General features: G+C 42.1%; 1 protein-coding gene across 2 annotated transcripts in view; it reads left to right on the forward strand.

Annotated features, from left to right (window-relative positions):
- The window catches only part of GALNT12 (polypeptide N-acetylgalactosaminyltransferase 12), a 217725-nt gene that overhangs the window by 189166 nt on the left and 6025 nt on the right, over nt 1-22534 (forward strand). For both annotated transcript variants that reach the window (XM_063922807.1, XM_063922808.1), the window contains exons 9-10: nt 15739-15852; nt 16325-16480. In XM_063922807.1, coding sequence (XP_063778877.1) covers nt 15739-15852; nt 16325-16480 — 270 coding nt within the window. The remainder of the gene's footprint in view (nt 1-15738; nt 15853-16324; nt 16481-22534) is intronic.

Genomic DNA, 22534 nt, shown 5'->3' on the forward strand with positions numbered 1-22534 from the left:
CTTTCAATTCTTTCTATATTTTTGTCAATTATTTTGGGAATCAACAACCCATTAATTTGAGAGCTGCAGCCCTTAATAAGGCGAGGAGAATTGATTAATAATTATTATACATTAGTCATTTTGGAAGTTGGGACAACTGACACACATTTTAGCATAGCGCTTTTTTTGTAGGTTTGATTTGTTTGGAAAGCTTTGAGCCTGTTGGAGCTTCGGATCAAGATCCTACTCTACACCCCGATGTTAATCCTTGTGGAGCCCAGTGTACCCCGCAGCAGAAATTATTATTATTGAAAGGAGAGACTTCTAAGCATTGCAATTTTTTGAGTAAACAATTGGTTACACACACACACCAACAAATGTAATATAACTGCTCACAACTGGCTTTATTTAGCATATGTAAATGGATGTCCACAGTTGTATGTAGTCACGGACTACCACTCAGAAGGTCTTATGACTAGACCACAAGAAGACTGCACAAAAAGCCCTTCTGTGCAAACAGTATCATGCCTCTTCTCAAAGAACTCTGTCCTTTCCCACTGGATGAGAGACCTTCAGCAGGTACTTTTATGTACACAGGTGCAAGTACGTCTACAGGGTCAAGGTCCCAGTTTATAAAAACACACATTTCTTCTTCAGGGTCCGTAGGTATCCACAGGAATGATCTTGGGTATGATGGTGAAGACCATGGATCAGGGCACCATACAGTTAAGCTCTTGAAGATACCAGGATGCACTGATCCTTCTCTGTCATACCCCGCCCTCAGCCAATTCCGTTTCAGTTTGGTGCCAGCCAGGGCTCATCCCCGTTTAACAGTGAGGCTGCCTTAAGTGCACCCCAAATATTAATTTTATGATTTATTTTATTTCTATTTTACTACAACATGGGCAGACAGTGCTAGGCAATCCCCTGGATGCCTGCACTGCTGCTCCAACACCCCCACTGGAGCCACGACGCTTGCCACGGCTTGGGGATTTTGGCAGGACCCTGCAGCCTTCCACTAGGCGGGGTACCCTGGACTGCAACCAGACTCATTAGGGACAAGTAAGGCCAGTTCCCGTGGTCGCGGCAGTCCTATACCACCAGTTACGGGAGACGGACCGGCGGTGCTGACGTGGACCCCAGATCATTGCGTGCCCTTGGGCTTCACTAGACCACCAGGGCTTAACATTGCTGGCGCTGAGGATCATAATTAAACAGGCCAGGGAACCTGTGGTGGATGTCAGCAAGGGAAAGTCTGCGCTTCCCCAATGGCCCCTCCCCCAGTCCAGTGTGCCATTCCACAAAAGTCTTCCTACCCTCGGCTGCTCCTCTTTCACTCTCCTCTCTCACGGAGGCGTTGGGCAGGCACTGTAAGCTCTGCAGGTTTCTGGGGAAGCTGGGTTTAGTCTCCCTGTATACCTCTTTTTAGTGCAAGGTTATACATAATCGCTTGTCCCCGAACACCTACTGTGGATGTGTAGTTGAGCTCAGTACTCATTGTAGTTAAATTGTGATTTATTCTGCATTGTATGTGACTTATGCTAGTGCTGCTGTATGCTCTTTCTCTCTGTCAGCTACTGTATATCTGTTTACTTTTTTTCTCAGTAACTCTGCGATACTTGGTGTATATAAAGGGTATTCTGTGCTCCACTTTACATAGTAATTGTAGGAGACTGATGGTCACATACAAATTGGTGTTACACACTGCATATTGCCATACTGTGTGAAGAGACAGTTTGTCACATACTATCCTGTGTTGCAAACTGCTCATTACCATATTGTGCACATCAGCAGCTATGTCTAGCAAAAAGGTGACTAAACAATGGCCCCTATCCTTGTGTCCTGTAAATTGCGTAAATACCAAGTTGCTTTCTAACAAATATTTAAAATGCCCACTCTAATATATATTGTAGACGCCTGCACATCTTATTGCCATGAATGTGCGCTATACATCGCAAAACACTGCATCCCGTAAGAGAAAACAATACACCCACACATTATCCGAGTTCCAAAGCTCATTGATGTATATATTTGTTATTAAAAGGATATGGATTCAATATATTACAATGTACAGTATACATATAGTTACATGGTTACAATTCATACAGTAAGCAGTTAATACATACAGTTACAGGCCAGCATACCATACCATTCCCTCAATGCATCTTCCTCTTAATATATCTCTCTCAGCAAATAAATGCAGGAACTGATCTAGAAGCACCTCCATCATCGTCTGGCACAAAACAGCAACTGGCAACTGTGTGTCTCTGTAATGTGTTATCTAGTTTTGGGGGAGGGAACTTTCTCATTCATGAAGAGTCACTAGTCTGTTCATATGCTAAACAGGTTCAGCCTTGAAGACATCAAAAGGGGCTGGCCTGAGCTTCCTGTCCACCACCTGTTTCTGTAAATGTCTGTTGTCCTAATAAAAATGACTTTAGCTTTCATACATTTAATCATAACTATTTGTTGCAATGTCCTACAAATTAATAACAAGTATCAAATGAATCTACATAGTAATCTGCTTGCTTTAATACCAAATATGACAGGCCTATCTTTCTTCGTTCCAATAATACACATAGATGACATTACTCCATTATATAATGTTAAATCATTATGATGTCTGGCGCTTGATATTATTATAATTATGTACTGTATGAAATAAGTGTCGAATCCATCTCTGTGGCATGTCCGTGTAAATGCGTGTTACCATGTATTGCTGTGATCGCTGCGCGTATTTGCAAGCATAGCGACTCATAATGTGTGTAGTCTGTGTGTTCTTTCTATGCAATATTTTTGACTTCGACAGTCCACCCTTTGGCAGTAAACAATAACTGCCATCAATTATTAACATAAGAAAAAAATATTTCAGACAATAATCCGTGACCTAGACACAAGTATGTATTCATTTCGCAAATCAGACACTTGACTATATTTGGGGAAGACAGGGAGGAGGACGAGACATCCTCTATGTGTACTCGGCGGTCACGGGACCACTGGTTGGGTGTGGGACAACATTCAACCTATAGAGTATGCTGGGACAGTGCTTTGGCCTATAATGTCTGATTTGCGACGAACATTTCACACATACATGTACCTACATCTTTGTACACTGATGTTTGGATTCGATTGAGGTTCTGCTGGGTAGATGAAGAAGACACAAACAAATCGTGAAAGTGACATATAAAATTTTCATGATCTACATATTCCTATCATTTTCTGAACATTGTTTCCATTTCTGGAACGTATGCTAGGTCTGTTTAATAATTGAACAAGGGTTACAAGTAGTGTCCTTCCTAAATAACATAAACCTTCGGAGTTCGGGGAGAGCCACTCATAAACCTTTCTTCCACATATATTAATGAGCTCTTTACCTGCAATGTGTGAATAGCCATTGTCTGATTGTTCCTGATTACCTCTGAACTCCATAAGTACTAGACCTTTGATTTTTTTCTCTGGCTTTAACAAACTGATCGGCTAATCCTGGGATCCTATAAGGAAATCACTCCTTCCTCCAGAACCAGTTCCAGTCCCACACTCGACTCCTCATAAAAAACCTCACAAAAATAGAATGTCCTGAAAAAAAATGTCAGCGGGAAAGAGAGAAAAGAGAAATAGAACAAAACAACTCTTGTTCATAACAAATCAATTACAATGACTGGTCTTTCTGCAATCCTTTGGTACGCTCAGGTAGTGTTCAACAGTGCCGCCTCTCAGTCTTCACGGAACAGAGTCTCTGGTGATACTTTTGCGATCTCACTCCATTTACGAGTTCCTTCCGGACTACCAACTTTCCAGCAATGGGAATCGTGGACCAAAGTCTCTCTCTCGGCTACTTTCACTGGGATAGTGCTGTCAACAAAACTTGGTATGGTCCTTCCCACCTGTCTATTAGGCAACCTGAGTGTAAGAACAATCACACAGTCTCTTGGTTCACAATCAAGACAGTTAGTATTTGGCATACCAGCAATCAACAGTTTCAAGTTCTTTTGTTAAGTTCTCAAATGCTGGCTCATCTCAATAAGGTACTGTACTGTCACCTCATTGGTGTATTTCTGATCATTGTGCGGATCAATCATGACATGAGGTTGTCTTCCAAAAACAACAAAAAAACACAAATACCAAAACCGATTTCGAAGAGGGTGATTCGTTAAGTGAAGATCTGGGAGTGGTTCCGATGCTACATAATACTAGTGGCAGTATCTATGATCACAATAGTACAATTTCAAGCTTTGCTCCTACTTCTAGGGGTACCATTATCTACACACAAATTTCTGCGCAATTTTTCTTTGCGGTAAACACAGCAGCATCCGTGGCGGCAGGAAATGCCTTTACCCAGTTTGAGAAAACATCAGTGCACACCAATACATAACAATAATTCCTAAAGGGTGTTAACTGTACGAAGTCATTGTGTGTTTGCAATGTAGAGTACCATGAGCATAACTCAAAAAAAAAAAAAAAACATTCTAGAGGAGAGAAAGAAGAGAAAATGAAAAAGAAAATGTCAGGTTTGCCATTCACCAACAGGCATATCAGTGTTTATACAAAATTTCCCTTCACCAGTATTCTCATCCTTCCTCCACCCTTTGTGCATGACAAGGCACACTGCAGTAATACTGGTGTTATCCTGTTGGGATATACTGGGTTCGGGCAGAACTCTGAAGGACCTAGGCATGTGGAGTTTGAACTGTAACTGGGTCCATGTATTGTACCACCCTGTGTGAGCGCAAAAGATGAAGAGGAAACTGTAGAGAAACAGAATAGAGGTTGGTGACAGATGAGTTTGTTGAGGTGGAGAAGATTTTATAAAAATTTGACAACTGGATTGGGCACTACGGGGAAGTGATTCTCTACTTGGTCTACTCCCCTTAAAAAAAATTATGTGTTTATCGTATCGCTATTGGGACTATCCCAGCCATCAATCCAGTGTCCTGTCCATCCTAAGTTCATAGGGAACCCGGTATCTGTGAGATAATTTCCTCTACCTGTGATGGACATGCATCTAGAACAGTGAAATGTAACATTAGTCTTCGTGGGTGTCTAACATACTTTGTACTTCCTGAGTGGGAGCACAGTATATGTATATCATATCTAACAAAATTAGGTTAATCAGGGGCCATTTAGGAAAAAGAAGCAAATGTTTAAAGGCCCCATCTTAACCCCAGCAAGTTTTGTCAAAGGGTAATGTTGCATTTATTTTGTTCTTCCCATTAGCCGAATCTGTGTTTTCTATATGGCTTATGATTCCTTACTATATATCCCTTGGTCCCGTCTATGTGTTTAATAATGTGGCTTGTGTTTTCTGTCTAGGGGGTCTATATTGACTATGTGTTCTACTCCTACAATCTCTGGCAAAATGCCCTTCCTTCCTACAAGTGTAACATATTATTGACCATTAGGGATCTGGGGTTTGGACTGATGGGTCTTTCCTGTATGTGCCAGTATACTTACCGTCCTCAACCTCTCCACCTGTTGTTCTCTGCGCCTAGCACTATTCTTGTGATGTTCAATAGCACACTGTCTAAGATTAGCTGCTGTGACCCCTTTCCAATTTTGCAAAGAAGTCTGCACCCTGCCCTCAATGCCTTATTGAGCCTGTCTATTAGCACAGAGACAGCCACCTCCCATTTGCCGAATTAGTGTTTACCAGTGATCTTATCAAGATGGAGAGTTTTCTATTACTGCAAAAGACAAAAAAAAAAAAAGTTTAACAAGCTTCTAGGTCATGCGAAGTATTCATTCAATCCTGCTCATCCCGTATTAAGGGTCTGTACATGGTCCAACAAACATTTCCAAGCTCATCTTGACTAGGGGCATTACTAGGAATGAATACTTATTATATGGTAACTGAAAGAAATACCCGGGGGTTACCTTGTCTCTGTCCGCTTTCCTACTGGCAAATACTAATGCGCAGACAGGTTTTTCTCCATTTCTGACGTTACTTTCTTGATTTTTTTGTTTTATTTTTGGGTTTTACTATATATGTACACGAATGATACCATACTTACCTGTTCCACTGGTCTCAGCCACTTCCCCCACAGGCTACTGCTCTTCTTTTACCAGTTGGGTACTCCTCTGAGTGCATGAGAAATGGCTGAAAACAATCACGTCACCTTCTCCTCCTAAATAAAACTTCAACATTCATTAGTACATATAAAGGTTACAGTCATATTTTTCATATTTTTATTATTTTCTATAGTTTGCTGGTCGTCCACATCTACATATGGCGGTGTACTTGCATTCTCTTTTTTTCCTACTTGTTTATTGTTGCTACAAGTTCAAACAGTTCTTATATTTCCATTCTTGTCTTTTATGACTTTGGTTAGACATACCACCTGCAATACCTTAGGATCAAACTCACCAACCCCTCTTGCTTCCACAGGTTTAAACAATTTGTATGTCTGACCCTTTGTTTTCTGGATTTTATCAGACATATTTTAATACCTACATTCTGCAGTACCTCTGGTTCAAAGCTGCCCACCTAGGGAATGGTACCCTATCTTTGTCAGTCATACGTAACCATTCGTTGCAAAAAGCCTCCATGTGTGAACCATATTTTTCACACACAATAAACCTTGCTGACCCTCTCGGTCGCAATCCTGACCTTCTCGGTCCCGAGTCTGACCTTCTCGGTCCCAACTCTTCTGCCTGAACCCTGGCTACCATACGTCCCTTAGTTGAGCAACTGGCTCTCATAATTTGCGGGTCTTGCCTTCTCGGCTAATCCCACAAATACCAAAATACTCAATATAAGGTGACGGTGAAAGATTCTCCGAGCGCTTCACCCACTCTCGCCCACGTTGGCCGGTACTACCATACACTGTCGATAGCGAAGGCGATGTACCCAACTTAGGGCCCCTAATTGACCTATATTACTGGAAGTTTTTTAGGAATAACTTACCCTTTCCAGTAAAGTATCTATCATTGGAGATTTTCCTGAGAGAGACCAGCGAAAACTCCCTATGCACTTTTTATACACAAATCACGCTTGCGTATGCTCCACACAGCGCTAATGATACCGCGATTTTACGCAAAAGCTCGTAAAAGGGGTACCAAGTTGCGCTATATATCGCACCCACAAACGCGCGGTCCAATCGCACAGCGTATAGGTACTTGTTACCTATCCGCCTTACGACCACTGGAATCGAATCCCAAGCTGCGAAACCTCAGCCGGAGCATATAAAAAAAAACTTTATGGGTCACAACACAATTCACAATTCCCTACCATGCTCCTGTGTAAGTCTCCTCACGACTTACGTATTCCAATCTATATTAACGTGAGTCAGCCGTCTCACGCCGCCAAGCCTCCACTCACTTGGTGTACCAACTACGGGATCCCGAATTCCCGGGGATCAATACGTTCACTCCTACTTTCGCTCACTCAAATACACTTTGTTTTTCTATACAGAAAATTTTCATTTGTTCTGATTGGCAGCTTTACCCCCTGAGGCAATACAGTTTAAACAAAAGTTTTATACTAATCTGCTTTAGAAACCGGGTAGTTTTGTGCTATTGTAGCATGGCTACTGTCCCACCTTTTAACTAAACGACACTATTGTGTAATTTGTACTTAGCGCCCACACTCTTATGCACTTTGCGTAAACACGCAACCGTGCGTGTCTTTTACGCTGCGTGCGCAGTCCTGTACTTTGTCCGAGACACGTGTACAAAACCCTGCGTCCGCAATAAAACAAATCACACAACTCTATAAATGTGAACAATACTAATTACTATTGCCCACTAGACTCAACTTGTTCTGTATAAACTTTTATGCAAACCTGCGTTTGTCTTTACACTTACTTCCTTAAAATACTGTTATTTAAAATTTATCTGTATAGCAAACAAATGTGTCCGATTTCACACAGATCTAAATGAATGCAGTAATCTATAATTTAAATGATAGGCTTCAGATTGGATAGCTATCTTGCAGACCATACACTGATATAAATATACACATAATTATAATAATATTATATATATATGTATCATTCACTGGCCTTCTATGTGACACCTTACCTCTTATTTGTATATCAAAGCTATGTGCTTTTCACTGCTAAAAAAAAGCAGTTACACAAGTTAATTTGCATTTCAATTGCTATCCTCCCTAGTAAGCAGATTCTACAAGTCTTGGAAGGAAAAAAAACAAAACCAAAACTCTTTCTTTCCTTTTCCTATCTGTGTGCAACCCCCCACTTGATGTAAAGTAATTACGCACAGACAAGAAGGAAAGAAAAAAAAACGTATCTCACCATTTACTCTCACTAGGCCCAATTGAAACTATTTGTAATTGACTATGGCATGGGTTAAATAAGTGCATTGGTAACTCATAAATGGTGCTTGATGTGATAAAGGAAACTGATTGTTCTGAGCAGACTGAAAATCAGCTATTTAGAAAATGACCTTCCTAAAATGGCCACTGCTTCTCCCCCTTCCACATCCATGAGGTTTACACAAAATGGTGGACAGGCCATGTGGTTAGTCCAAAATGGAGGACAGACCATTCGGCTTCCTTTGTCACAAAGAAATCACACATTATACAAGCACCAGAAGTTAAAGTGCTTTAGGCCTGAGTTTATTAAAAAAAAAAAAAACTATCAAGGCTATGCAGCAACTTTTAAATGTGCTTTTAAATCCACTTAACAGATAAACAATCCAATCTGAATCAAACACAATATGACTTATATGAACTTTGTTTTGCAACAATAAAAATACGCTTTAGCATCTTAAATATGAGAAACACATTGTCCCTTGAATTTTTCATATCATCGGCTTACTGGTAACACAACAATACACGTGGATGTTATTCATCAGCGTCGCGATGCGTCCATCGGAGCCGGTCGATCACAGCCGCGTTTGTAGTGTACAGTGCATCATTAAGACCATGATATCCCGGACGAGCGCCCATCTGTAAATACCAAATTGCTTTCTAACAAATATTTAAAATGCCCGCTCTAATATATATTGTAGACGCCTGCACATCTTATTACCATGTGCCATGAATGTGCGCTATACATCGCAAAACACTGCATCCCATAAGAGAAAACAATACACCCACACATTATCTGAGTTCCAAAGCTCATTGATGTATATATTTGTTCTTTTAAATGATATGGATTCAATATATTACAATGTACAGTATACATATAGTTACATGGTTACAATTCATACAGTAAGCAGTTAATACATACAGTTACAGGCCAGCATACCATACCATTCCCTCAATGCATCTTCCTCTTAATATATCTCTCTCTCTCCGCAAATAAATACAGGAACTGATCTAGAAGCACCTCCATCATCGTCTGGCACAAAACAGCAACTGGCAACTGTGTGTCTCTGTAATGTGTTATCTAGTTTTGGGGGAGGGAACTTTCTCATTCATGAAGAGTCACTAGTCTGTTCATATGCTAAACAGGTTCAGCCTTGAAGACATCAAAAGGGGCTGGCCTGAGCTTCCTGTCCACCACCTGTTTCTGTAAATGTCTATTGTCCTAATAAAAATGACTTTAGCTTTCATACATTTAATCATAACTATTTGTTGCAATGTCTTACAACTTAATAACAAGTATCAAATGAATCTACATATTAATCTGCTTGCTTTAATACCAAATATGACAGGCCTATCTTTCTTCGTTCCAATAATACACATAGATGACATTACTCCATTATATAATGTTAAATCATTATGATGTCTGGCGCTTGATATTATTATAATTATGTACTGTATGAAATAAGTGTTGAATCCATCTCTGTGGCATGTCCGTGTAAATGCGTGTGTTACCATATATTGCTGTGCTCGCTGCGCGTATTTGCAAGCATAGTGACTCATAATGTGTGTAGTCTGTATGTTCTTTCTATGTAATATTTTTGACTTCGACAATTGTTATTCACCACCTGGCCAGTCAGCACCCACAGGTCCTACAAAAGAGACACAGTGAGCTGCTTTCCCACAAATGCTACCAAAAATTGCTGACCATATTACAACCCAGGCAACAGCCCTCTTCTATGGGTTTGCCGTCTCAGCGACCATATGGGATCACAGCCACAGGTACCAACATAGGTACAGCCGGCTATACCACTCACACAGGTACCAACCTAGGTACAGCTGGCTATACCCCTCCGTGGATGGACATATTTTAGACAAAATGGGTCTATCTGATGCTGGTACTCCCTCAGGAGAGGTAGAAAGGCAGTCTAAATTCAATGTAGCTGAGTTTGTAAGGGCGGTGACCTCTGTGTAAGCACCAGAAGGTAGTGGTGTCAGAATTGCCTATCTCAGGTAATTTTGCTGAAGCTAAGGGTGAGGCATGAAAAGTTCCTAGTAAAAAATTCCATATACTGTACTTTAAATGCTATGTTCCTTTTACCCTTTACCAGCAACAGACTGTACTAAGTGGGAAGCTCCCCTGTTAGTGGATCCCCATGTAACACGTTTGGTAAAAACCTCCTCTTTACCTATCCCTACTGCATCTTTTCTAAAAGTAGTGCAAGATAGAAAGCTGGAGGTGTGTGTGAATATTTTATAGGCTTACTGCAGCCACCTGCCAGCCAACTACTGCTACGACCTGGGTGGCTAAGGTCATAGTGAGCTGGACTGATACACTGGAAAATAGCCTTTCAGTAGAGGTGAGCTGAAAACAACTGACATGCATCACCATTATTAGAGATGCAGCATTCTATACTGGAGAAGCCGCTCTAGACACAGCCCTCTTAGCATCCAAAGCCTCAGTCATCTCAGTGGTAGCAGGTTGCATAGTTTGGTGCTTCCCGTGGAAAGCGGACTCTGATTCTCAAAAGGCCCTAGAAGCACTTCCGCAGAGAAATTTATTTTTGGACCTGAATTGGACCGCAGCTCCACGGCAAGATTGTCACTAACTTAGCTGCCTCTAAGACAGCTTGCCTGCCTTCAGCGTCCTCTACAACACCCTTGACATCCTCCTTTTAGTCCTCTTACTCCCAGGGCATGGCTAAAGGTCAAACCTTTCCCCAGCTGTCACATACAGCAAAAGCATCTCAGCCTGAAGCTAAACAAGCCTGGGTTACCATACGCTTGGCTACCAAGTCTAATGATAAACCTTCAGCCTGACGGGATGGGCCTCCCCCTAGGAAATACCAGGGTGGTAGGCCGTCTTCTTCAGTTCGCTCATGGCGGGCATGGCAGCTCACCTTCGTTGTCAGGTAATCAGAGTTTTCCCTTGCCTGGACGACCTGCTCCTTCTAGCTCACTCTCCAAAGATCCTCAACCAGGTCTTCAGGTGACCATATCCTTCCTACAGGGTCACGGATGGATAATCAACTGGAACAAGTCACCCCTTGTTCCAGCTCAAAAGGTGCTCCATCTAGGAGCTCTTCTGGATGTTCACTTGCAGAAAATCTTACTACCTCCAGACAAAATTGTGACACTACACCTGCGAGTTCATCAGTTTCTTCACACTCACAGGGTGTACATTCATTCTGCAATGCAGACTCTGGGGGCCATGGTATCCACCTTCAACATGGTGGAATACTCTCCGTTCCACTCCAGGCATCTACAGTATGTGATCCTCAACAGGTGGAATGGACACACCCAGCATCTCAAATCTCAGAGTCTTCCTCAGGAAGTCCGGAACTCCCACTCCGAACCTGGTCAAGGGTCATCCATTCTGGATCCAGAACTGGATTGTTCTCACCATGGATGTAAGCCTCCACGATTGATGGGGCGGTAACAGGAGATCACACCTTTCAAGGCCTTTGGACATCAGCCGCAAGGATTCTCCCTCTCACTGTCCTGGAATTCGGGCAGTCTACAAGGCCCTCACTCTGTCTCAGAATCTTCGGCACGGTTATCCTGTCCTTGTCCAGTCTGACATTGCTTCAGCAGTAGCTTATATCAACCATCAGGGAGACACTCAGTGTCTCAACAATGGCCGAAGTGGGACAGATTCTCACCTGGGCAGAGGTCCATCTCCCGGCCATCTCCGCAGTGTTAAGTCCGGGAGTCTTTAAATGGGAAGCAGACTTCCTCAGTCGCCAAGACGTACACGCCGGTGAATGGACCCTAAATCCAGAAGTCTTACAGCTTCTGGTGGACAAGTGTGATCTTCCAGAAGTGGCCTGGTCTCCAGATTCAACCACGAACCGCCAGTTTATGGGTCTAGGACAAGGGGCCCAACCGCGACATTTGTGGATGCATGGACAGTCAAATGACCTTTCAGACTGGCTTACATATCTCTCCTTCCCAGAGTACAGCACAAATTCAAACTGGAAGGCGGCACTGTGAGACCCTAATAGCACCCGCTTGGCCCAGGAGCCATTGGTTCATGGATATACACAGTCTATCCTTAGATGGACCCTTCCTGCTTCCTCTACGACCAGAGTCCCAGACCTCTTGTCTCTAGGTCCCGGTCTGAACCCAGACCTATCTTGGCTGTCTTTGACTCTTTTTAGTCATCCCTCTTAAGGTCTGAAGGGTGTTCCCTTTCAGTAGTTCAGACTAGAGCATGGAAACCGGCCTCAGTTTAGGCTTAGAGCATGGAAACCGGCCCCAGCCTTTGTTTATTTTTGCATTTGAAATACTTACCTCCCATGGTGTTCTCAATGACACTATGATTCTCAAAGCTTTAGGATTCCTGAATCCTGGCCTTAGTCCAGAGGGACTTGGATATTGGGCCCCCATCTTGCCTCTCTCAGGCTTACACGCAAGCAGACCTCCCTGAACCAGAAACAGTATAGGCTCTGTGGCATCTTCATGTGCAGCCCATCGTGGCGCATCTGCTGACCAGCTATGCAAGGCAGCCACGTGGTCGACTGTCCTCATATTTCCTAGGTTATATGCTTAGGAGCATTCCCTCATTAATATAACTGCTTTGGGATATCCCAAGGTCATTCCTGTGGATACCTACGGACGCTGAAGAAGAAAATTAGAGTTGTGGTAAAACTTACTTTTGTCAACTTTTGTTTTCTTTCTTTGAGGTCCATAGGATCCACAAGACACCCACCCTGACACACCTAGCTTCAATCGGTTACTCTTTCTGGTCCCCAATTCCTGTCCCCTACTAGTAAGAGTGTGTTTTCTGTGTGTACAATCCTTCCTTGTCTTCTCTTCAGCTCCCGCTTTGTGCTTGTTAACTAAAACTGAATTGCCTGAGGGTGGGGTATGACAGAGGAGGAGCAGTGCATCCTGAGGGCATCAAAACCTTATATGTTCGGTGCCCTGATCTATGGTCTCCACCATCATACCCAAGGTCATTCCTGTGGATCCTATGGACCTCGAAGAAAAAGAGTTAATAAAGGTAAGTTAACCAAACACCACAGGTCTCCCGTCCTGAACTCTGCTAATAACATATCATACACACTGGTACAAACTTTGAGTGTAATTTACATTTTAACTGTTGATCTAAGTGAAAATCTGTCAGCAACTGGGTCAGTGTTGCTAGTATGCAAAAAAAAAAAACAGCTCACAGGTACTAAATATTACGTAGGTTCGGGAAAAAAAAAAGCACAGTATGTCAGGTGCACATCTATTTAAATTACTTATTACAGTATTATCCATTGTACAAATATTACTGTGAATTATGTATATAGACAAAAAAAATTGATACACACGGGTCATCTATGTACCTTTTTATTTTTTATTATATCTCACTCAACAAACCAACTTTATAACAACTCTTATTTGTGGCACCTACCTTACTCCCACTGAGAGAACTTGGTTGCTGATGTTTATTGTAGGACAATATCGCATGCAATAACAATCTTTACGTAGTTTGCTATTGCGTGTGTATGAAAAGTTCTGAAAACCCCTAAAGCGCATGTGTGTACGCACAAAGGTGCTGTTGCTATCTTGTCAGATGGCAAAGTGATGGGCATTTCTGGGTGGTGACTAGGAGGTGGCTAGAAATTAACCAAAAACTGATCCGTTCAGTGGGAGTATTATGGAGTGTCGTGGATGTGTCAATGCAAGTAGCTGCATTCCCAGACATTTAACCTCAAGCATAGAAGACTGTTGGTCAGCCATAGGGCTGTTGCAAGTCTTGATGGAGGTGTATAAGGAAGCACCAATCCGTATTACTTGCTAAAAGTGAGTCTCTCAGTACTTGCATATTTGGGCGAAAGGATATAAACTAAGGAATGAGTTTGTTGTAACAGATGCATAAAGTTGTAGATGGGTGACCACCAATAAACGCTGCTGCATCCGCTTTTGCATGTGACTCAGGCCCCAAGTTGCTCTATTGGTCAGTAGACCCAGGAGGAGGAAGGTGAGGAGGCAAGTGGAATCGCCACCTTATCTTGGTAAGTACTAGCTAAACTTAGTACCAGGCATATGTCAACAGTCTTAGCATCAGATAGTTTCAAGTATTAGCCTGGGCACTATAGAGGACAGTTCATATTGGATTTGGCATCATGTATTAGCCTACATTATAGACTTGGCACAATTTTTGGCTCTGCATTTTACAGTAGGCACTAAATCGGTCTCTGAATATTATACTATTAGTCTTGGCATAAGAAATGGCTGTGCTCGTTACATGGCACCAGCGATCATTGCATAGTAGATAGTAGCACAAAATCAGCCTTAGCATATTGAAACTCATATATTTTGGAACAAATTGCTCATAATGTAAGTTCTTCTTGAGATTGTACCGTTTCCCGTTTGCAAAATTGTAACCATAGTGCCTGAATCTGCAATCTTAGGACACAGTGCGATATCTATTGCAGGAATCCCTATTTCACTGTTGGAGATGTGGCAATTTCTACTGCCATTGTCCACTTTCGCCTCAGCCCCATGCTTTCTACCCTCTGTCCTGTTTCTATTCATTATGGATGATGTTTTTTTTCTCCCCACCATCTCATAATCCCCTCGTTGGTTCTGTGTAGTATATGCTCTTCTCTGATTCTCTCTCACTCTGGTTTTCTCTCCTCCTTCCTCTCCGCAATTCCCCACCCTCCAATATCCTGTGTGTCTGATTTCTCTGTTCTCTCCACTTTCCTTGGTACTCTCACCTTCTGGTGATCTCTGCTCTTACAGGCTGTGTCTCCTGTCCTCTGGAAAGTTACAGTGTTCTCCCAGTTATGAATGTAATGAAGCGCTGCGTTTTATTATTACTTGGGTCTGTGCAAGTACCATTCTACAGGCAATTCCTTACAGCTAATGTAGACATTGGGACCAATAAACTTGGGACTCTAGTAAAGCATGAGGCCCTGTGCAGAATCCCCAGTGGCAGCCCCCTAAAGCTGACCCTGCTGCACAGGCACATGATTGCTCCAGATCATTGGCCATTTAGACTGGCTGACTCTGAGACACTGAATGTAGATTGAAGGTATGATTATTTTTCATTTAAGCAATGTACGTTGTCTTCAACTGCACTAGTTGAATTAAAAAAAAACAATTGACCAAAAAAATGTAATAATTTGGTCTTTTGTGCATCTGAGACTGTATATTGTGGTTAGCTGTAGTGGGTAAGGTTGCCTCCACTTGAACTGGACAATATGGTTGTTAGTAAGGCATGTAAAATTGGCTTAGCATTCACCATGTAGTGGGCACCACTATGATTGAGGTCCGGTGCTCCATGTAGGCAGAAGTCTTAGAAAACATTTGAAATTATACTCTTTATTGAGACCATGAGGTTGTATGTAGTTAAGCACCCAATGCGATTCTTTCTTTAGTAGTACCTCGTTAAGATCTGAATAAGTGCTGAATAGTATCTGTACAGAACATACTGCTATAAGGAGTCCTACAAACCTGTTTGAGATCTAAAGTAAAAATATAATATTTCTATTCTGCAGCTTAAAAATAAAGGAATGGAGAACTACTGCTTTGACTACAATCCTCCAAGTGAGAATGAAGTCACAGGACAGAAGATTATCATATACCCATGCCATGGTATGGGACAAAATCAGGTATGAGGGAAAATGAAACTTTCATGCATTCCAGTATATGTCAGATGTGTAATGGGCAATAATCTTCTTATGCTAGTGTTTACTTTCTGTGTTTTGGAGCTACTAATTTGTTAATGTGTGTTACTACTAGTGTGTTTGTCAATGCGTCATTGTCATTCTTTATTCATGCTCATTCAGAAAGTGGCTGTTATCAGTCGCCAATGTTAAATATTTTGAAAAGCAGAAATAGCTTTGTAAGATTATCATTAAATAATTGACATGATATAAACCTATGTGCTGTAAATAAAAAGTTTGAGATTGCAAAACACTGGGTATACTTTATTACACAGCAAACAATACATGTCTATTTTTTTTAACAGACTTTTTATTACATTTTTTATCTTCCTGTATTGATGTGCAAATGCAGTGCAATGTTCTTTTTACTATCTTAGTAATGCGGAATAGAAGCAAATACATTGTATTATTTTTTCAGTTCTTTGAATACACCACTTATAACGAGATCCGTTATAACACTCGTCATCCTGAAGGCTGTGCAACCGCAGATCAAGATTCAGATCACCTGACAATGTTCTTATGCCGGGAAAATGGTCAAAATGTGCCTGAAAACCAGAAGTTTATTTTCAAAGAGGTATGGTTCACGATGACATGAAAAATGCTGCTGTTACAGTTATATACAGTATTTCAGGTTACTGCAAATTGCTACAGAAAAGCTTCAGTAATGCATCATAAATTTTGGTGGTGATTCAGACCTGATCCTGCTGTGCGTTTTCACACAGTGGGCAATCAGCGACAGTCTGCGTATGCACCGCAATGCGCACGTGCGTCGGAAAACAACAGGCATCACCGGACAGCGACAGGCTGGTGCGAAAATGTAATCCGCACAGCCATTAGCAAGGTGTTTGACAGGAAGAGGCCGTTTGTGGGTGGTAACTGACCGTTTCCAGGGAGTGTCAGGGAAAACGCAGGCGTTCCCAAGCATTTTCAGGGAGTGTGTGTGAAGTCCGCTCCGGACCCGATCAGCCTGTTCTCATCGCACTGGAGGAGTAAGTCCTGGGCTGCGCACAGACTGCACACACTGGTAAAAACATTCAATGGTGAGTGAGGTGCGAACGGATTTGCAGCTGTCCGCTGACTGAGGGACATTTTGCAGCTCTGCGTACACTTGCGTTCTCACACTTGCACAGTGAATATACACTCCCTTGGGCGGCGACTATCTGAACGCAGCACAACAAATTTAGTAGGCCAGCGATCAGGTCTGAATCACCCCCTTTGTTTGTACAGAACCACACAATGAGAAATTTCAGACATGGGGAAATCCTTTTGTTAAAGAGTTTCATTTTGTAACATTAATTGTATATAGCATATTCAAATGACTGCACCTTAGAACGGATCACATTGCCTTGTTCACTTGCTTATTGGGATCCAAAAAAGTTCAAGCTTGCAACAGTTTTTAAAATACAGTTGCATGGCTTTTAATTCAGTCATATATATACAGAAAATCAGACCTGAGGAACATTTTACATAACATGCATGGTAATTTACTGTATTTTTGGTATATTTTGTGCACATCTGTAAAATTAGTATTCACTGTATTATCTTCCGTAATAATAAATAGAGCATTGCAAATAACAGACAAAACATGTCAAACATGGGAAGAGAGAGAATAAAAAAAGGAATACCATACTATGATGACGTGTGACCAAGTTTTTTGTGTGTGTGTGTGTGTGTGTGTGTGTGTGTGTGTGTGTGTGTTAAGGATTCAAAAGAGTGGAAAATGAGGGGTGGATAGTGGGATAGCAGATGTTCATATGGAAGGGAGTTAAGGTGCAAAAGTAGAATGGTAAGAAAAGTAGTGTATCAATCACATTGATGAAAGCAGCAAAATATCCTTAGGTTTTGAGGAGCTCAATAATAGCTGTTCTCCTTGCCGTATACAGCCTGGCTCATGAGGGAGAAATCAAGGAATAACATTGGTGGAGGAAAAATAACTGCTCTCTCTATGGTGCCAACCCTGACTGAACGTACGCCTTTTGTCGTGGAGATAAGTAATATCCTCCATTGCGTCTATATGCCAGATTTGCTTTTTAAGTACTAAGAGTAAGGGAGGATAGACACTTTCAATATCTGACTAACAAGCCATTTGGCTGCTGCGGGAATAGGTGTATATTGTTCACTAGGGTAGTTAGTGAGGTCAGGGAGGGTATAGTTTATAAAAATAAAAAAAAATATCCTTTATCACAAGGGCCTCAAAGAAACTATTTAGAAGCCTGTTCACGTTATTCTGAAAGCGGATTATCACCAGCCAAGACCACCATGCCACAGTTTCTCCTGCAGTTAAGTTAGACAGAGGGAAACATTTTGTTGAGCCCCTAGTTAGTACGGGTATAATACAGATTTGGCAATTCCCAGTTTCATGATCTCCCAGGCTTTCTCGTTTTGTGGGGTGGGGGCTTGCTAGGTGCTCTGCCATTTTGCTTTATGATACCTATGCGAGGATAGGGTAGTATCAAGGTCAAAATCTATGAATCTGAGATATCATTTCCTTTATCTGTGGGTGATTTCTACAGAGATTCTCAAAATGGGTAAAGTTGTGGAAAATAAGGAGTGGAGTGGTATATTTGAAAGAACTCAAATGGGTTAAATATCTGGGAAGGAGAATTCTGCTGAAGGTCTTCCAAGGACATCCACTGGCTCTCTGTAGAAATTAATAGCAAATTTGAGGTCGGCCCAGATCCAGTTTTGAAACCTGGCCATAGTTGTTCCTAGTGGGAATGCTGAGTTGGCCCATAGGAGTCACAGGAGAGACCAAAGAGGTTAGTTGGGTGTCTATTCTTGGAATTCATTTGGTTTTTGTGTAAGCTCCATAGGGAAGACAAAGTGTGAGGCCAAATAATATCATTTGATATCATGAAGACCTCTTCTACCTCTAGAAACAGGCTTCTTTAGTATATTAACTGAGAGTTTTAGGTGTCAAAGTGGGTGAGGGCATTTTGGGTCTTGTTCAATAGGGAATTGGGGACTGACAGGAGAATCTGAAAGAGGTAAAGCCATTTGGGAAGGATATTCATTTTGACAGCAATGATCCTGTCCAGCAAGTAGATAAGGTGTTTCCAGGATGCATCCTGGAAAAAAGTTGAGTGAATTTTTGTGGAAAAGGAAGTCCTAGTGAGAAGCAAGGAAAACTCCAAGGTATTTCAACAATTTAGTCTGCCATTTGAAGTGAAAATGTAATCTAAGGAGTGTAGCGTCCCAGTGAGAAACATGAAGCAGAAAGGCCTCCTGTTTGGAATAGTTGAATGTATAACCCAAGATTCCCCTGTGGGGATTGGTCAGGCAAATAACCAACTGGGACAAAGAGAGTAAAATGTTGCCTGCCAAGAGATCAAATGTCCTTCACGAGATCTTGGAATTGGTACTACCAACATGCACTTTTTGGCTATTTGGATTATGTTTGACTTGTGACACAAGCGGTTCAATCACTAGGGAAAAATTCAGGGGGAACATTGGGCATCCTTTTCTGGTGCCATTACAGAGGGGTATCCTGTCTGAAGGAATGCTGTGAATTAAAACTTTCACTGAAGGGTCCATGTAGAGGGCCAGAATACCCTTCAGGGAGGCCCATGTTAAGAAAAACCTGCAAGGGTCAACCTCATGAAATTTGAGTAGCTCCTATGAAAGGCATTTCAGCATTCTGGAGGAAAATTATAATGGGAGATATCCTGGAATTCACTCTGTGGAGGAGGTCAACAGCTCATCTAATGTGTCTCATGTCGGACAGTCCGGATAAAGCTTGCTTGGTCGTAGTGGATGAAGTAGGGGAGAAATTGCTTCACTCTACTGCTCAGACATTTAGTATTTATATTGAGGCCCGTATTAAGGTGAGAAATAGGCCTATAGCTGGTGCAGTTATGAGGAGCTTTCTTCTCCTTGTGTATCGCCACAATTATGGCCTCAAGCATTACAGCTTAAAAAGGTTCACCTCTGAGAATTTTGTATAGGGAGTCCAAATAAGGAGGCATGAGTCAGAGAGTTTCTTTAAGTATGTGGCTATAAACCCATCTGGGCCTGGAGAATTGCCATTTCTGGATAGTCCACTATCTCCCTACCCAAGAACTCAGTAAAACAAATTAGAGAGCTATTGCTTCAGCAAGAAAATTATGGATTAGTTCGTCAAATGATTGGCTTAAAGGAAGGGTATATAAATTGTTTAGGTTGGTATAATAAGACTGAAATAAAGATCTAATTCCTATGGGATCATGGATAAATTGAATTTCTGATTTGCTTTTTGTCGACTTCAAGGGCGGTTTTAATTTCTTTCCGCCCCCTTCCACACCCGTTCTGTTTCTGCTGACGGGCATGGTATTATCATTTCAGCTCGCTATCCATGGGGTAGTGAGTCACCCAACCCTTTACGCAGCTAAACCTGATTACTATGGGCACAATAATGGGGATCACGTTAGAACGGAGATTGGGCGTGATATATCATTTGAATACTGCCCCCAAGAGACTGTCTGCCTTGTTCCTCTTCTCATCATAGCCACTGAAAACATTTATCCAGTTGTTTAGAGAGGATATTTAGTTTAGCCTAGATGGTATTGAGGTCAGCAAGAGGAGTAGGGTCAGGAACAAGTTTATATTTAGACTATAAGTCATGTAGTTTAATGGCCAGTATATTGTTTTTGGTAAGGGGCTTTTTTTCGGGAGGCCACGCTAATCAAGTGTCCCTTCAGGGCTGTTTAAGTGTACAGTACCAGGTAGGTGAGTTAATAATGGTGTCAATGAGTATACCATGTCCATAGGATAAGGGCAGGCGGATAGGTGGACAAATCAATGGTTATAGGGGCATGATTGGACCAAATGAGTGGATAGACCCTGGATAGTGGTCAGGGAGAGGGTTAGATCATGACAGGACATAAAAAAAGGAATAAAATTCATGTATTACTGGCATCTTCATCTTCCAATAATCATAGAAAAGCTGGGATTTAGAAGACTTAGGAATGATTTTGGACATCTGAAGGTCTGACATAGGGAGAGCAGCCACAGTGACAGGTTGGTCTAGGTTGTTGTTGTTTATAACTGCATTAAAGTCTACAGCAACAACAAGGTCTCCCTTTCTACTTTGGGAGAATGAATGTTAATTTTGATTGAGGGCATACACACATTGACTATGGAGTTTATTATCTAGGTTGCCCACAAGAATGAGGTAGCATCTGTTCTTGTTCTCAAGTGAGTCCAGAAGTTCAAACATGAGATGGCAGGCTACTAAAATGGCCAGTCCACACTTTTTTTTTTTGTATGTGTTTTGTCCCAATCATGTTAAGTTATGGGATCTAGAGTGCAGACCATGGAGGAAGTGGGTCCCCTAAAGGCCAGGGCATACTCCCGTGAATAATATACAAGATCATTTAATTGACCATGCTGCATGGTCAATCAAACAATATTGTATGTATGGCTGTGCATATTAATGAAGGACGTAACGAGAGATCGCTCATTGTGTACGAGCAATCTGTGATGGTCTGGGGCGAAGGGAATTTGCCCCTACCACCGGCATGATTACGTGTTATTTAGATGTGTACCTGGCCTAAGCACTAAGGCGCTCATTCCGAGTTGATCGCGCGCTGCCATTTTTCGCAGCGCAGCGATCAGGTTACTACTGCGCATGCATATGCACCGCAATGTGCACGCGCATCGTGCGGGTACAAACAGCATTGTTGATGTGCAATGCATCTAGCGACTAATCCATTCGCACAACCGATCGCAAGGAGATTGACAGGAAGAAGGCATTTATGGGTGTCAACTGACCGGTTTCTGGGAGTGGTATGGAAAACGCAGGCGTTTGCAGAGCGGGTGTCTGACGTCAGTTCCGGGACCAGACAGGCTGAAGTGATTGCAGCGGCTGATTAAGTTCAGACCTACTCAGAAACTGCAAAAACCATTTTTGTCCCACTCGGCTGCACATGCGATCACACACTTGCAAAGCGAAAATACACTCTCCGGTGGGCGGCGACTATCTGATCACTGCTCTGCAAAAAATAGCTAGTGAGCGAGCAACTCGGAATGAGGGCCTAAGTGTAGTAGCCAATTTGCATAACTAGGTTGGTTTTACCTTTTAAATTATTATCGCTTTAAATCTAAAGACTATCTTGCTTAAATGACACTTGCAAATTGTGGGCTATTACATGTGTCCATTAAGTGTGCCTTATAGAGTTTGAGGGTAGCAAAAAGATTACCCCTCTCCTGATGGCTCTTAAGCCTTTATTAAATGAGAAACCTTTGTGACAGATATGCAGCAGAGGTATGGCTTGAAACCAAAACAGGAGCCCAAGGGTTACAAGGGCACTTAAGGATACATAGTGATAGGTTTAAGGCAGTGAAGGAGTCCTGTACTAATGGCAGGAGAAAAACAGGGTAATAGGGTGGGAGGATGGCCTCTTGGCAGGATTGTCCAAGTCTTTGGTGCAGACATTGGGGAGGGGAGCTATGTGCTAAGGAAGCAGATAGGACAGTTAATGGGCAGAATGCCAAATTGGGGGGCCAGACCACAGGGGGTCTCAGTGGGTGGACATAGTTAAGAAAGCATAAAGGGTCTCACTACTCTAAAAGATGTTCTACAAGATGGCGCCTTAGTCCCCTTCTCCCAGCTCCAAGAACAGTTTCAGATTCCCAAACAGGACTTTCACAA

Source organism: Pseudophryne corroboree, chromosome 5, assembly GCF_028390025.1.
Source record: "Pseudophryne corroboree isolate aPseCor3 chromosome 5, aPseCor3.hap2, whole genome shotgun sequence".
NCBI lineage: Eukaryota > Metazoa > Chordata > Amphibia > Anura > Myobatrachidae > Pseudophryne > Pseudophryne corroboree.